Below are 16600 nucleotides of genomic sequence, written 5' to 3' on the forward strand. Positions count from 1 at the left end.
GGCTGAGTGATTTGGTTTGATAGCAGTGCTTAAGAGGTACAACAAGGTGTAAAGCTGTTAGGAAAAGGCGGAAATATGTTGTTTATTGAATTTTACTCTTGTAGATTAGATGCAAGTGTTTTGTTAACCCTGCACATTACCCTTCCTTATTCCCTTTCTTGATTTTTCTACCTGTCATTCTGTGTAAGGCAGTGTATTTTCTCTAACATCTCTGCATGACCTCCAAAGAATTTCTGTCTATTTCTGTCCATCTTTATTTCCTTGTCCCCATCTCTTTTCTCAAATTCAGTCTCCAATCATTTTCAACTCTCCCATGCAATCACTTCACCTGCTTTCTGCCCCACCGCTCACTCTGCCTCTCCCCCTCCCATTCCTTTAATCGTTCTGTTTTCTACTGAAGGTTACTCTTGCCTGCAGGGCTATGAAAATGTCAGAAAGGCCCACTCCATTTTCAGCTACGTAAATAGCCATTTCCCGCCAGAGCAAACCCACTTTCCCAGGTCTGACCTGCCATGTTGCACATCACACTTCCCACCTCTTTCTCTACACTACCTGAGCAAAATAGTGAGGGGAAAATGAATTGCCCTCCTTCATTGCTTATCTGTCATTTTTGTATAACGGACTGCCAGTTCCATCATTCTCTATATTCATCACCCTCTTCTCTGTTTAACACAACCTAGACTCACGAAGAAGAAGCTCAGCTACATAAATTCAAAATCAACTGATGCGATTCCTGCAGTTAGCCATCTCACTAGAAATACCCATATATGTTGTGATTAAAACCTTGTTTTGAGAAAAATATTAATTAGGACAGAAACTACATCTAATCCATTTGTAAAATAGGCCAATGAAATATACTACCTATAGTTCCGGACAACAAGAGGAGTCCTTAGTATTTACAGCCTCTGATGGACAACTAAACTTCTATTAATCACGTCATGGAACATGGTTGAAAATATTCAAATTTATTCACAAAAATATGCAACAGCCACGTTGAAATAAAATGCTAGTTCCACTTTTCAGGACTCACAAAAGAGCAGAAATGGACTTATTAACCTAGCCTAAAACCACTTTGTACTCCCCATCCTGAAACAGCTTTTCCGTACTGTCATCATAATTTATCAGCACAGGAAGAAAAATGTGAAAGCATGTGCTCATTGACAGACACGGAGAAAGCACTTACAGTGTTGAGGAGAATGGCAGAGAAAGGAAGCTTTTCACCCTTCTTCAAGTCACAGACAGATTTAAATCAAATTTTGCTTCCATTAATACTTTATTCTTAACACTGGAGGGACAAATGCTCTTTTACAGCTGAGCGAGTGTGTTTTGTGTTATTTTTTAAAGGTTTTCTCTAAATTAGAATAGAAGAGCTTTAGATGCAGTGGTGAGAGGAAGCATGGGCTTTGAAAGTCTGTTAAGCAACAAAAAAAAAAAAAGCAAGCTCCCGCAGGTCATTCAAGGCTTGTTCATTTCCGTGTGTCATGTCCCAGAAAACCCCGTCGTGCTGCGCATCACTCCCGTCCTCCACCTCTTCTCCCCTTCAACAACACTCCCCTGATTTTCCCTTTCAATTTCCTGCAGCTCTGCAAGACAATGGAGAGCTACATCAAAGGCCTGCATGATGGGTTTAATAGCTTACATCAGCAAAGAAAGAAAGAAAGAATAATCACAATACATTACAATTCATACACAATTATTGTTCAACAGTATTTCGACAACTCATAATCCATTGCATTTGCGACAGAGGTTATATTTACTTTGAGATTTCCTTTTGAAAAAGTAAAAGAAAGGCTTGAGACTGAAGAGTGGAAAGCAGTTTTAAAGGGATTGGTCCATTTCTTCAGGCAACTAAATGTGATGTATACAGGTATGGTATGACACCTTAAAAAAAATTGACAAATTGCCCTCTACACATATCACATCACAAGTGTCAAGACGCTATAGTCTGAAAATATCATTTCTCATGGTCTTGTATATTTTCCTCACACTGACAAGACATATTGATTCACGCCACAGCCTAACCACGGGTTTTGCGCTGAATGTGACACATACGTGTGCACACAGACATGTGATAGAGAAGAAATAACAGGGAAATGATGCACATGAAACATAATTGAATGGTCCAGATATAAAATTACTTCTACATCCATTCAGGCTAATTTACCTTGGTTTACTCAGTGTTGTTCCTCTCTTAACAATGGATATGGCTGTCAGTCTGGCAGTGCACTCCCGCTGAGACTGAAAATGATTTTCAACAGCTTGATTGAATTAATTGGCTTGACTGTTGGGCAGAGGGAGATAGATAGACCATTAGCTATTGAAACGGAAAAGATGGACAAGTACGTTGTTTCTCAGGAATAATTGAGAGGGAGGACTGCGGCTGGAGGGAGAGTGAGGGGTACACAAAGAAAGCAGGCCTCTGATGAGGACAAAAGAATAGATTTTTTGCAAAAAATTAGCCTGCTTTGTTTCCCTTTCTTGGCAGGAGTCAGATGTTTTGCTGTGCTCCATCTTGTGAAGCATGACTCCCTTTCCTCCTTAGACACAAAACCTATCATTTGGACATTTGTGGATAAACGAGAGAAAAGCAGCTTTACCAAAGACAGGAATAGATATTTTGAGGGATGCGGAAAAGGGGGGTGGGGGGGGGTGGTGGTGGCAGCATGAAAAATATTCAGCGTGGAAACATGCTTTTTGAGTAATGTTCTGTATATTCAGTGTATGATTAGTTTCATGAGAATATCCAAAGCCAAGAAAAACAACATAAACAAAGATGAAGGCTTGAACAATGTTGCTAAATGCTATTGTATCTATTCATGATGCACCAAAGGAAGAGCAAAGAGACTAGTGAGACTGTGGATGAGCAGGAGCAGCGTGGATGCCATGCTACCATATCGTTGCTTGTGTGAGGGTAGCTCGGAGGGCAGGGCAGTGGCAGAGGCATGGAGCTCATTCTAATTGGATCTGTCAAAACTCACCACCCGTTAATGTAGTGCCTCTATTAGGCAAAGCTGCAGTCCATGACCTGCAGCTTTCAGAGTTTGATCGATGGCTCCATTTGTTATTTTGCTGCTGTTGTTTTTGTTGTTGGTGATGATGACCATGATAGAAATTTTTGAAACAATTGGTTTAAAATTTCACTTATAATATTAATAAAATTTATAAAATATTTTGCTGGCTAAATTGAAAAACTATGGCTAGCATATTTTACAATTTCTACGTTAGCTTACTAGAATATTGAGCTAATGTTAAAACTGTCCCTGGCTGACTTTTACATTTTTCCAGCTAACTCCTGTAAAGGGCCCTTCTCGTTGAGAAAATGTCTTTTAGGATGAGGATTAACTAGTGTATATAAACATAACACTATGGCACATTACGAGTTTGGCTGGGGTTGCCAGAGTGTAAACTTGTCCAAATCCAATAGAGCAATACAGAGAAGCGAACGTTATCCTTATATATAACCCTTATTCTTTCCGCTGCAACCCCAGAGGTGTGAAACAGACTTGGAGAAAATAAAAAATATAGTAAGTACAACAAGTATAACAAGCTATACCGGCAATGTACCCTTCCCCCAGCAAGAAGTGAAACACCATCATAACCCTGTAAACCCAGTGTTAAACCTGAAGTTACCTCGCTAACCCCAAATCCTGCTTCTTAGGGGCCATCCACACGGAAACGCTTTTTGGTGTAAACACACGTTTTGCATCGTTTTGGCCGATCGTGCAAACGAATCCTGTAAACACACTGCCTGAAGACCTGGTCCCAGGGTGAAAAAAATTCTAAAACGCCGCCCTTGCGGCTTCGTTTGGACGGCGAAGCCGCATACCTGCGTATCGATGTTGTCATTGATACGCCTCGATCTCTAGCCTTCGACCACTTATCCCGCGACGACGTCTCATAACAACAACAACAACAACAACAACAACGGCGGACTACATGCTTGTGTTCCTGCTGGAGAAGATATTGAGCCATTTTCGTCGTCTTCTTCTTGTGTTTGGTTTCTTCTTCTACTGTCTGTTTGTATACACCGCGCAAGCTTTATGCGCATGCTCTGCCTCATCTTCTCTGTTTTTGGTGAATTTCTGTAGCAGAAACAGCGCCATCTATAGGCCTGGAATATGAAGTAGCGTGTTGAGTCATTTACAAATGGATCTGTTTGGACGCAAATATTCTTGACACGATGCCAGGGAAGACGTGGAAAAAAAAGATTGTTTTGGTACGTGTGGACGTGGCCTCAGTACAATCCTCACCCCCTACACTGCGGAGGAACTGTCGGGGTGTCGAGTAAGCTAATGAAATGCTCCTTGGCCTTGGATGTTATGCATGGTTAGGTTGCTGCAGTAAGATAGTTAACTGGACATGCTAACGTTTGCATCTTAAGTTGGAGCAGATAAACACTGTTTAATCCATTTCTTACACTTTTGATCTTGTGTTTTTGATTTTGGAAATACTTTACAAAAAACACTAGCCTCCAAATCCTTTAGATGCCATGTATGTGAAGAAATCCAAAGCGCCGCAGGCCTGCTGTACCTTGTTACGGCTGCTACGCTATGATTGGACAACCGCTATCTGGGGAGGGGTTTAGCCTTTAGCTAACTCTTATCACATGAACCAAAATTTAAAACAACCATTTTACACTCACACCCAGTAATGTCTGTAAATGAGCCACCTGAATGTTGCCACCCAGATACAATAAAGGGTGAAATAAATTTTGTTTGGGTTGCTTAATTGACTGAAAATGACACTTTAAAAACAGAGATATATCTTTCCAGATGCAATGTCCGGTTATTCAGAATAATCTACAGACACTGCTGCGAACACCTCCAGTATTTTGTATTCATTTTCTGACTTGGCCCAGTGTTGCTGCCCTTTCTAACAGTAATTCTGGTAAGCTCTTATTCTCCAGTTACAGTAAGTCACTCGGGAAATGAACACAACAACCTATACACCCAAAATATAAAATGTAAGTACCATAACAGGTTAGCAGTAGCCTCCATTCTCCTTTGACTGGCTCAGATGGGGAAAGGGGATCAATACCTCACTGTGTCAGAGCCTCATAAATCTGCAGAAATCTTTTTATGCTATATGAGCCCTCTACTTACCTCTGGCTCCAACTGGAACACAGAAACTAGGCTTTTTCTAGGTTTGACTGTGCTGCTTGGTGATTGTAACAGTGTTTATCAACGGGTTCTTCCAACTCTGGGAGTCGGTCTTGTGTCCTGGCAAGGTTACGGATGATGAACGGCTTCACTTTTGCACAGACGTGTTCCCCCTTCCGGACATATGCTGCTGTTCCTCCTCTCTAATTTAACCTCCCACTTTCTACCCTCTATGAAGGTATTCATAGCTCTCCTTATTCTCCCTTCTATAATCAACAATTTTTTCCTTTTAGTGCCCCCCTTGTATTTTCATAATTTCTCTCGGTCAGCTGCATCATTTTTTGAAAGACTTTTAAGGCTGCTGTAGTCATGTTTTAAAGTTTACTCATTCTTTTAATTTCTAAATTTGGTACTGGAAATAACAGACTTTGCATGTCTAAACCTTAAGTGCTTCATACTAGTGAGGTTTTCATGGCATAATCGATACCCTCAGCACCGACCTCGGGGATAGCCTGTATTAGTCAAATGCTTTTGGGTTCCTCTTGCGTGTGCAATTGTTTCAGCAAATGAAAAGCTCCCCTGGCCTTGCCTTGAGAATAAGGACTCTCCCAGCTGTCACACACTGCCTTTCTCGACAAACAACTATATACACATTTACATCGTATGCACTAATCCACAGTTACAGCAAGCGAACATGGTTTGGATACAGTGTCTTGTCTGCAGCTAACAATTATTTCTGTTACTGGTTAATCTAACAAGTAATCTTCCAATTAATCATGTAGTCTGTAAAAAGTAAAATAGTGAACAGAAAATAGTAAACCATCACATGTTTTTAGAAGTAAGGTCTTCTAAATTATTATTTTTTGTCCAACAATATAAACTCAAAATACACTATATTCAATTCACAATAGATACAAAACATGATTAACTTGATAAATTACTTAAAGGAATACTTCTCCCCAAAAATGACTGTTTGTATATCAATTACTCACAAAGTTTTATTATTGTTTAAACTGCCAACTATTTTCTTGATTAAATCAGTTAGGCTAATCATTGTCAGAAAATAGTCACAATTCCCCAGAGCCCAAGGCAATGACTTGAAATTACTGCCCAAAGATATGTTTCAGCATAGTTGATTAAATAATGATTTATTAATATCTGTCGATCACCTGATTGTTTCTGCTCAATATTACATTTGTTTTGGTCAATTTATTATTACAGTTGTTTTGTTCACCACCACCACCACCACTTTCTCTTGGTCAAAGTAAAAGACTTTTCAGTTGATTTGAATTCATTCTGTTAACCTCACATCTGTCACACATACATGCAAACAAGGCCACACTCAATCATCATCCTCCAGTGGTCAGCGTAGAGAAGGGTAAATAAAAAACTGTGAGCTGTCATACAAGTCCACAATAATCCCCACCAGCCTGAATGACTCAACATGGATTAATAACAGGGATTAGAGTGACACAAACTGCAGTCAATGGCAGAGACAGAAAGACATTTATTTTAGTCCAAACCAAACCAACCTACACGCGCGCACACACACACACACACACACACACACACACACACACACACACACACACACAATAAATAACTGAAGCACTATGATACTAAAGAACATAACTGTCAACAGTGTCTACTTCTCCCAGGCATTTTGATGCGAGCGCTTATATATTTATACTGCTGCTATGTCATAATGTTTTATGGAATAAACACTTGTTTTGGGTTTTAACAGTGAATTTGTTTGCCAGTGAAACAGCTGAATAATGTCCAGGGGAGTCAAAGATCCTTATAGAACTTATTGGGAGTTCACCCTTGAGTTTAGACTCTAATAATCTAGCAGGGAGTTCTGTCAAAAGGAAGAAAGGGACAAGATAGTGAGGAGCAGACTAAAGCCCAGCCATAAAGTGGCAGACAGCAAAGACCAGCGCCTCTTTTGTCTGCTCTATAATAAAGCATGAAATAGGCTGGGGTAACTCTCGCCCCGGCACCAACACCAAAGATCCAGTCCACTTCAGAGAGGGACATCCTCAATCAAAGGAAACGTGCGATTACAAAGATATACCCTTTGCGTACTATAATTGCTTTCATGTTGCCCTAAAAATACACACAAACATGTTTTCAAGCATCTGGGCGATAAAAAGGAACGCACCATGAAATTAAAATATAGAAAGGAATGTTGTGTGTAAAATCTAAAATACTTTGCATCTTGAATTAATGTGGTAGCTTTTTGATGGTAGCCAAGACACAACTGCCCCAAAAGAGGACAAATAACATTACAAAACAGACGTCAAAGATACCCACCCTCCCTCCAAACCACACAGGCTGGGCGGCAGTTTGATGACCACTTTGAACTACAAATAAGGCACAGATGACATAACAACATACAGGACAATGTAAATGTCATCACCTATCTTGTCACTAAAAGTAACACGATCCACGGCTGTCGCCATGAGAATAGAGACTGTGAAGTCCTATCGCCTCGACAAGAGGGCCGACAAGCAACACAGCAAGCTCTCAGACAACACAAGCAGCTGGCTGACAAGCAGACCAGTCCCAGAGGAAATCTACGGACCGGCTCACTGTACTGCATGATATATTTGTGTCTGTCAGTCATTGTCTCTTTCTGTGTCCTGGACTCAGAAACACTGTAATAACTTCCAGTTGACTCTGCAGAATTAGCTCAGATCTTTATAGTTTGAATAAAATATATTGCACCATCTGGGTCACCTTGAAAATTAATTGATTCATCATCAGCACCAAAGACAATCCCTGACAAGTGTGTCGACTACACAATCAGGAAGCAAATGTTATGTGTGTTAAAAACTGTTAGAAATATGAGTGTGTTGCTGTGTGACACTGGCCTAACAGGTGTGACTTCTGTCTGCAGCCAGTAAATTGACCTAGTGATGGGCTTTGTAGTCCACTCCTATAAATGTTGTCTCACCATACTAATTTTATGCACAGAATTTACTTTTTTTGGTGGATTATTCACTGGCCTGAGAAACTTTATGTTTTAGGCAGAGGCAGATGAGTAGGCTATGAGCGTTTAACAATCTGAAATCAAAACAACACTACAAAGCGCTTCACCATGTTCAATCCAACAGGAAACCTCAGTGTGACAGACATTATCCAGGTGTGTCATTAACCATAGACTGTGTGTCATTAACACACCTGGTAGACCCTGACTGACCACTGCTAATGGGTCACTGATTCAACACGCGCCAGGAATGGGAAAAAAAACACGTCAGTAGGTCTATGTTTCTCTCTTACGTGTGTGTATTTGAGGATTTAAAATATTAAGGAAGACAAGTAACCCTACAGCTATAAAAGCAAAACGTGTAGCTAAGCTGCCAATTCGCAGTTCATTTTGAAATACTCACCTGGTGCTACCAAACGTCCACAATGGCTTTGTCACGCGGCGCCGCATCATGAACTAAAGCTCGGTTTGAAATGTTAAGTTTAAATTCCCACTGGATATATCCTGTTCTGTTGTGAAAAATCCAGCCAACTGGATAAGTTTCTGGTTTATAGGTCTCTGCTGTCTTTCTTGCATAGTTGAGCCATAGATTTGATAAAATATCAACCCTACACACACAGGTCCTCAGGTCAGGCCTAGTCTCCATTAGCCAACACGTAGCTAATTAGGCTAATGACCTGTCAGTCACACATTAAAGGCGACACCCGGATTCATATTGGAGCTTTCCTGTTTGTGATGAAATAATTTAAAATCGAACTTTACCTGAAAAAAGAAATAACATTTAAGTAAAAAAGGTATTTTACTTATTATTTTCATTATCAACAAATCTGCTGATTATTTTCCCGATTACTAGATAATCACTTAATAATAAAATGTTAGAAAATAATGCTAATGAAAATCATATATTCACAAGGTGACATTCAGATTGCTTGTTATGTTCAATCAACATTCTAAAACCCAAAGATATTCAATTTACTCATAGTATATGACAAAAGTACCAAGTACTCATTGAAGAAGCTGGAACAAGCAAGGTTTTGGAAGTTTTGCTTGAAAAATGACAATCCTTTATCAAAATAGTTATTTTCTGTTTATCAACTAGTTAATTATTTGACTAATCATTTCAGCTCTGATTAACCGTTTTAGCACCAACACGTCTGAGTTTCCATAGCTCTACTTTTGTTTAAACATGCCCCAAAAGGTAGGAATTAGGGAATCTCTATTGCTTCTATTAAAACATGAAGAAAAGCTCCATCTTGCTTTCACACTTTAAATGAACTAGGAATTGGACAAAGCCATGTTACGATTTAGCAAATTGTGTAAGTTGCCTCGTATATTGTAATTTTCAGACATTGTATCCGTAGATGAATAAAATCCTAAATTACGCCAGTCTCAAGCTGTAAGACGTGCTTCCCCTCACCAAACCTAGGAATTTAGAAACAGACTCATATGGCAGGCCTACATATTAAATGGGATATGTACAGACAGACAGATGTGTATGTCCTAGATACCAATGACAAGAACCCTAAATGTGAGTAGCATCACCTAAATTTACACACACGCACGCGCACGTGCCATGTTATCATCCTTTGCTCAACTACTCCAAGCTGCTTTAATTTCAGAAGAGAGCTAATTGCAATTAAGATGCATGGGGTGTTGAGCTGTGAAGTAAAAGGAAGTAATCAGTGTTGATTATAGAGCCTGAGTCTGATCAGAGTAAATCATACACTGTACGACTCCTCTCCGCCTGCCTGAATCTGAATCCGGCATGACACTGGAACAGAGCCTGTTTTAGTGTGATTACGTCCATGACAGCACTACTGACTCCAGCTCTGCCAGATTTGAAAGGATTACGGCTCATGTGACACAGTGAGGGTGACCTAATCATTTCTTGCCGAGAGATACACATAAAGATGGGATGTGGGTCAAAAGTAAATCTACCCAATACAGCTGCCAGCCTGGAATTAATGGTTTCCTGGCCAGTTGCTTTAATTTCATAATCTGGGTTTGTTTTGGAAACAGCTCATTATAGCTAAAGCTGTTTTGCTGTATAGCAAGCTTGATTCATGTATGTAAACACTGCAGCAAAATGAAGCTCTAAATAGTTTCAGCAGAGACAGTTTACTGCGATTAGCTGGCTAATTCTGTCTTTTGGGGGATTGCTAAAATCAAGCTGTGAAGATTCTGAGAAACTTAAATTGTTATGCAATAAAATGTATCTTTGAAGCCAGTGTGTTAAATGATCATTTGCAAGTCTAATACATCTGTACCTCTATGTAGACTGTGTAGATGATGTTAAATGATCCAAGCTGAAATACATAACCCTTTATTGATCCAATGATGCAGAAGCAGCATAGTGAGCTGCAGCAGTGAAAATATTTCACATAACATTTTAAAAGGCTCTTGCAGACATTGTGGTTTCAAGGATCTTTTTCAGCACATACAATGCTTCTACCTAAACATACATAAACTGTTTCATAAAATAATAGATAGATAAAAAACAAGAACTAATGCATGAAAATGCTGTGTTCCCTTTACTGTCAACTGAATAGGCCTACAATTTTTCTTTTTCAGATGTCACGTACAGACATCTGTAGGCTGTAACCAACCATCTTGTACTGGCGAAGTAGTAAAGTAGTTTGGGGACACCGTGCCTTGCTCAAGGGTAAATCAGCTAAGTTTGGTGAGTGTGAAAAGAGAGTTACACATTTCTCTTCCTCAACCTTATTATTACAGCAAGTCTGAGATAGAGAAATTGTGTCTGACTTGATTGGCTAACCCGCACTGACACCTAGTGGTTAAAAAATGCAAATACAATTACAAAAGCTCTGTTAGGCATTTTCAAAAGAAGTTTTTATTTAAATTGTATTTCCATTTAGTTTGTTTATTTATATTGGCCATAATTATTTGTCATAAGATAGTATACAGCAACAAAATAAAATAAACCAAAATAAAAGTGGCCATATCCTTTAAAATGCTTAAATAATTACATACATTATTTGAGATACTTCCACAATAACGGCATACTGCAGACACAGTAGTATGTACATACTACTGCGGAAATTTAGTTGCCAATTAAAAACGTTTTAAAATAGCTAAAAGAGAGTTCATGAGAAATCATCTTCATGATGACATGTCAAATGTTCATGGTGGTTAAGGTTAAAATGAACCAGCAGAGTTCATTGTATGCCTTGTTTCTGTGCTTGACTTGAGAAGAAGCACAGGAAATGCACACAAACACATGCAAAGGGAGTTAGGACCTTATAAACAAAGCGGTCATGCTAATTTCAAGCATGATCGATGTGTAAGGGGTTTTAGCACACTGCTGCCTCACTGGCCCGGAAGCACAAATTAATGCAAGCATATAAGGAATTAATCGTTTAAAACCTTGTGTTCCTATTTAAACACCTTTAACAATACAATGATGTTCACTTTAAATGAGCACAGATAATCTAATCACCAAAAGACTGAAATGGAAAAACAGATACAAATATACATGTGAAGTTGGGGGAAACCTCACACAGAGCTCTCTTGTTTGCGTCTCAATCGAAGAGGTTGGGGAAGTTGTCTTCGCAGTATTCTGTAAAGCTGAAGTCCTCAACAGTGAAAGGGACATCCTTCCACTTCTTTACAGTCGTCCTGCCTTGAGGAGTTTCCAGGGCCAAGTTCTTAATCTTAAGATTGGGCAGCAGGGCAACCTCCTTGTACTTCATCTCATATCCCCAGTCCTGTGAATTAAAAAAAAAAGAATAAAACTCACGCCCCAACATGAGCACCAACATCAGCTCTGTTGATGAGCTGCCTTGAGCAGGTCAGAGTATTTTTTTAAATTATATTTGGCAGACGGCCCACTGTACCTTGTTGCAGTTGCTGCAACTGATTGTACACCCGGGCTCCCAGTCCTCAAAGCTCCTTTCTAGCACCACCTGCACACCGACTTTGTAGTGTCTCCTGAGAGCAAACATAAGCCACGATTAGGCCGGTAAAGACCTTTTGTAAAGACTTGAGCCTTAATATACTTTTGCGTTTACTCTTATATGACAAAGAGTTCAACTCACTTAAAGTCAGGATTGACGTTGACAAAGTGCTGATTGTCAAGAAGTTTAATGTCACTGCCAGAGGCCACAGACTTGAAACAGTTTCGACACAAGAGCTGGACACTAGCAGCAGTGTTGCGACTCTTTTTCTCTGCTTTGCAGCTCTCTGCAATTTTCCTGCAAATAACTGCCTCCGTTTGTAGCTCAGTTATCTGGAGACAAAGAAAGACAAAAGGTGATGGGAGAAACAGAGAGCAGTGAGAGTAGGATGAAGATGGACAGAGTGCCGCACCCTTCTCACCTTTTTGCGAAACTCTCCGAGGCTCATTTCCTGGACCTTAGCAATGGCTTTTCCTGTCAGCTCTTCCAGATATTCATTGGTGAGCTCCCTCTGCACTTCCCGCCCCCCTTTCTGGGCGACCACTGAATACTTGCTGTCTTTCGCTCGGGCACGTCCGCTGGCCTGCTGCTGGGCAATCTCATTTGTAAGCAGCCCATAGCGTACCACCAGGTTGCATTCAGGGATGTCAAGGCCTTCTTCAGCCACACTGGTGGAGATCAGGAGGTTGAGAGTACCTTGGCGGAAATTGCGGATTGTGTCCGCCTGCTCATTCTGCAAGAAAAAGGTAAGGTCATACAAAACAGAAACGTATCTACAGATAAGTTGTTACTCTTAATTGGGATGATTTTAAGCTCATTGATTGTATATAAACACACCTGCGTCATGTAAGTGCTACCATTGCCAGACCCAGTGAGGAAGTCTGCCTTGATGCCAGCTTCCTGTAAGGCTTTATTGTTGAGGACCCAGTCCTTTAGGCAGTGGATGCTTTTACGGGTTTTGCTGAAGAGGATCCCCTTTGATTTCACATTTGGACTAAACTGTTGTAGCAGAGTGTTCTCAAGTTTGCCCATCTTCGGGTTCTCATAGCGAGAATCTCTTGCCAGTTTCTGCAGCTCCACCTGATTCTCTGTGTAAAAAGATATTAATTGTTGCTTGCATGGTGGGGAATTTTAAGCTTAACATAAATAAACAAATCATGTGCATACAAATAGACAAGTAACTTAACATTTTGGATTCCTACCTTGGAAAAGTCCCACCAGGAAGAAGTCTGTTCCATCAATTGCTGTGGGGAACTTGTTGATGTAGAACTCCTCTAGGGAGCGATAAGCATCCATCATTCGCAGGGTGTCATTGATGAGCAGGGCATCATTGTACTGTCTGAGGTGGAGTGCACATTGTGCTAGCAGTCTGTTGTCCTGTCTTACTCCTGATCCAAATATACACAAATTATGTACGTAGATCAACAGAAGCATTGCTTTCTCTAGACATTTGATTTACATTTAATTTGCCTCAAATGTGTTCTCCTAGCCATCACAAGTGAACACTACATGCCATTACAGGATCAAAAAATAAAATGGGTTCTTACCACGCTGCTCTAGTACCACCACATCGGCCTCATACTCTTGTGTGCCACACTCTCTCAGTCTGACGTCTGGAGGAAGGTCCATGTACTCATGGATCATCTGCATCATGCTCTTTAGATGATCCCCGAATGGATCCTAAAAGAATATTTTTTTTTGTGATTGTATGACTATATGTAGACTTTTAATGTGATTATAACATCTTTCAAATAGTTTTTAAAGTTTTTTTGTTAAAGATTTTATCAAAATCAATGCAGGTTACATTGCTTGCTTTCAGCCCATTTATCTCAATGTCCCCAGGTCAGGTCAGTTGGGGTTTAACAGTAATTACCGGGATGCATTACTGTCTACCACAGCATCTGTTTTTATTTGGAAATTCTTCAAAATTCTACAAATATTGGTTTTTATATTTTTAAAGGTGAGATTTTTTTTTGCTAACCTGAAGCCTTTTCTCCACAATGTCAAAACTCTTGAGTGGTCTGGGTACTTTCTCTTTCAGCTCGGAGACATAGTTTTTTGTTGAAACTATGGCTGAGTCCAGATTGGAACAAATCTGAGAGAGAGATAAATATGATGAGGAAACGACTTGTGGGAGATCCGACAAACCAGCTCATTTTAGTGACAAATTCAGTAAAACCCCAGAGGGAATAAGTAAACTCTGACCTGCAGTACATGCCCCACAGCCTTTTCCAGGGTCCTCCCGCCCCCCGTCCCCGGTGATGCAGTGAGACCGAGGATCTGTGGCAATGGTTGTTCTCCTTTCAACTTTTTCTCCACGTAGCACGTCATCACCTGGTTGTAGACTGAGTCCTTGTGGGTGTGGTGACACTCATCGATTATCAGTAGAGTAATATCTGTAAGCAACCATGGATGGATCATGTGTACAATCTCTATATGTGACTCAATAAGAAATCACACGTGAATTGACCTTGCCATCACAGCATTATAATCATGGATGTATAAGCTCACTTTCACTGACCTGAGAGCTCAACATGTTTGTTTTCATCCGTGTTAGTCAGAGCATTGTACAAGATCTGTGCTGTGCAGATGACCACATCTTTTTCCTGTACCACTCGCCCAAAGAAGTCCTTCTCCTCACTCTCTCCACTGACTGCCACCAGGTAGTAGTCATGACCCAGGTGAGGCATGAACTCTTTCTTGTAATGTTGGTCTACAAGGTGAACCTACAGTATAAAATACATTAAAAACACACTGTATTATGCCACATTGGTAGTAAAAAAAGATCCCGTCTTGTTATTAGTATTATGATAATGATTCTGTCCTGTGCATTTGTACCTTGTTTACCAGGACCACCACCTTAGCCCGTGGCGTGGTCTCCAGGTGTTTTTTGGCCACATACACAGCAGCACGGGTCTTTCCACCTCCCGTCGGCAGCCAAATGATTACGTTCTCTCTCCGAAGAGCCCTTTCAACCACTTCCTCCTGGTATGCACGGAGTTGAAAGTCTGCCATCCTACTCTTTGCTCCTGTTTGACAACACTAGAATTACATGGAATTATAATATTGTAGAAAGATGAAGAAATAAAGGGACACTAGATCACAGCAGTACATCAAAACTGTGATCATTAACACCATAAAGGCTGACTAGATCAGAGTAAAGATGCTGAGAGAAAACAAACAAGCATTCTGACAGACACGCATGTTGAATCATTGTATGATAAAGCTGTTAAAAAGTCAGCCAACTCACCAGTCGGCTGTGTGGTGTTTTCAGCTTCTCCTTGTCCACTACCACCACACAGTGTGGGTGCTGGGGTTTTAAATTCTGTTGATCAGCTGTGTGACTCGGAGAGAGGAAAACGAAAGTAAAAGCCCTTTGAACTTAGACAAAGGGCCCTACTGAGGGGGGCTCCGGAGGAACGGCAGATAGCTTCCATTATGCAGTGACAGGGGAAGCCTAAACTACACTGACATAAGATAGGTCTATCACAACCCCTTTTATAAAGACATGTCTAAGCCTATATTTATATCTTATCTATGTCTATATCTATGTATATACTCTATTAGTGGCTTACAGTTGAGGGTTTCTTGTAGAGGGTGTTGAAAACGTCCTGAGCTTTGCATGCACCTTAACTGGGCCCTACTTGTTCAAAAACAAAACCTATGTTGCTTGCAGGAAATCCCTGTTGCTGTTTTAACTTGTATAACTGGATCTTTTTTTGCAACTTTTTGAATTAAGTTGCAAGTCATTGTTGCTTGGGTAGTAAATCTTAAAGTCAAGCTAAACATTTGGAATTTGAGTGAAGCTGTGTAAATGTACAGATATGCAGCATTGACTTTATCCAATTTAAATTTAATTTAAATATAATATAGTAGAAAAATAATAGATATTCCTATCTCTATAGAAGAAGAAATACATACTAAGTATACATTCTGGGCATGATGGCCCTTACACAAGGAGAATCACAGGATCAATGGAAAAGTATAAATAGAAAATAAGCACAAGGCCATATGGCACAAATCTGCCTGTATATAAACATATGTGTGAAAATAACAGGATAATTAGGAAAAAGTGGGATAAATATACTACATTCAAAACAATACATATAATACATTCTGGGGTTATCACTACTCATGTCGAATTACAGGACCTATAGACAAATTCACCATGTGTACGTGTACAGTATTTATTTAAAAAGATCCCCATTAGCTGATGCCAATGTCACCAGCTAGTCTTACTGTTCACGTGAGTCACATGCAGACAGCATGTCTTAACATGTACTATGTGGTTTTATTTCCTGTTACGATCAGCTGTGAGACTGAGATGCAGAGAAACGAAAGTAAGATCTTTCTGCACTCCACAGACTGGCCCTACTGAGGGAGGCTCTGGAGAAACAGCTGGTCTCCACTTTGCAGTGACAGGGAAGCCTGAACTACACTGGAAATAAGTCTAGCCATGTATAATCTTATATTTATCTCAAACTATATGTGTGGCTTACAGTTGGTTTTATTGAAACTAAAAAGGGAGAGGCCACCAAACAATGTCAGGTTTAGCATACAATACACCCTCACTGGGCCCTGGCTGTTGCTTTTTTGTT

General features: G+C 40.1%; 2 protein-coding genes across 3 annotated transcripts in view; both read right to left on the bottom strand.

The window, feature by feature from the left end:
• The window catches only part of znf385c (zinc finger protein 385C), a 151454-nt gene extending 142731 nt beyond the window's left edge, over positions 1-8723 (bottom strand). The window contains exon 1 of the mRNA XM_035997012.1: positions 8492-8723. The gene's annotated coding sequence lies outside the window, so the exon portion shown is untranslated. The remainder of the gene's footprint in view (positions 1-8491) is intronic.
• A 1672-nt stretch (positions 8724-10395) lies between these two features.
• On the bottom strand, positions 10396-15402 carry dhx58 (DEXH (Asp-Glu-X-His) box polypeptide 58). Of its 2 annotated transcripts, none has more exons than XM_035997011.1 (12): positions 15253-15349; positions 14841-15045; positions 14524-14728; positions 14208-14398; positions 13984-14097; positions 13550-13682; positions 13205-13390; positions 12840-13090; positions 12424-12735; positions 12144-12334; positions 11943-12036; positions 10396-11813 (listed from the first exon to the last, which is right to left on the bottom strand). In XM_035997011.1, exons 2-12 carry the CDS (start codon positions 15015-15017, stop codon positions 11628-11630), a joined length of 2040 nt encoding a protein of 679 aa, XP_035852904.1. In that variant the 5' UTR covers positions 15018-15045; positions 15253-15349; the 3' UTR covers positions 10396-11627. The 2 variants fall into 2 exon arrangements, with proteins under 2 accessions (XP_035852904.1, XP_031168842.1); XM_031312982.2 differs by having other exon boundaries at positions 10399-11813; positions 14841-15031; positions 15253-15402.
• Positions 15403-16600: the final 1198 nt, after the last annotated feature.

Source organism: Sander lucioperca, chromosome 21 (assembly GCF_008315115.2).
Source record: "Sander lucioperca isolate FBNREF2018 chromosome 21, SLUC_FBN_1.2, whole genome shotgun sequence".
NCBI lineage: Eukaryota > Metazoa > Chordata > Actinopteri > Perciformes > Percidae > Sander > Sander lucioperca.

What these genes read in the sequence shown, in the direction of transcription:
- dhx58 (XM_035997011.1), bottom strand. Translation starts at nt 15,017, where the DNA reads ATGGCAGACTTTCAACTCCGTGCATACCAGGAGGAAGTGGTTGAAAGG. An exon ending in TTGTGGAGAAAAGGCTTCAG is followed by an intron (nt 13,683 to 13,983) that starts GTTAGCAAAAAA and finishes ATATTCTTTTAG; the next exon opens with GATCCATTCGGGGATCATCT. An exon ending in GTAGCACTTACATGACGCAG is followed by an intron (nt 12,736 to 12,839) that starts GTGTGTTTATAT and finishes TTTTTCTTGCAG; the next exon opens with AATGAGCAGGCGGACACAAT.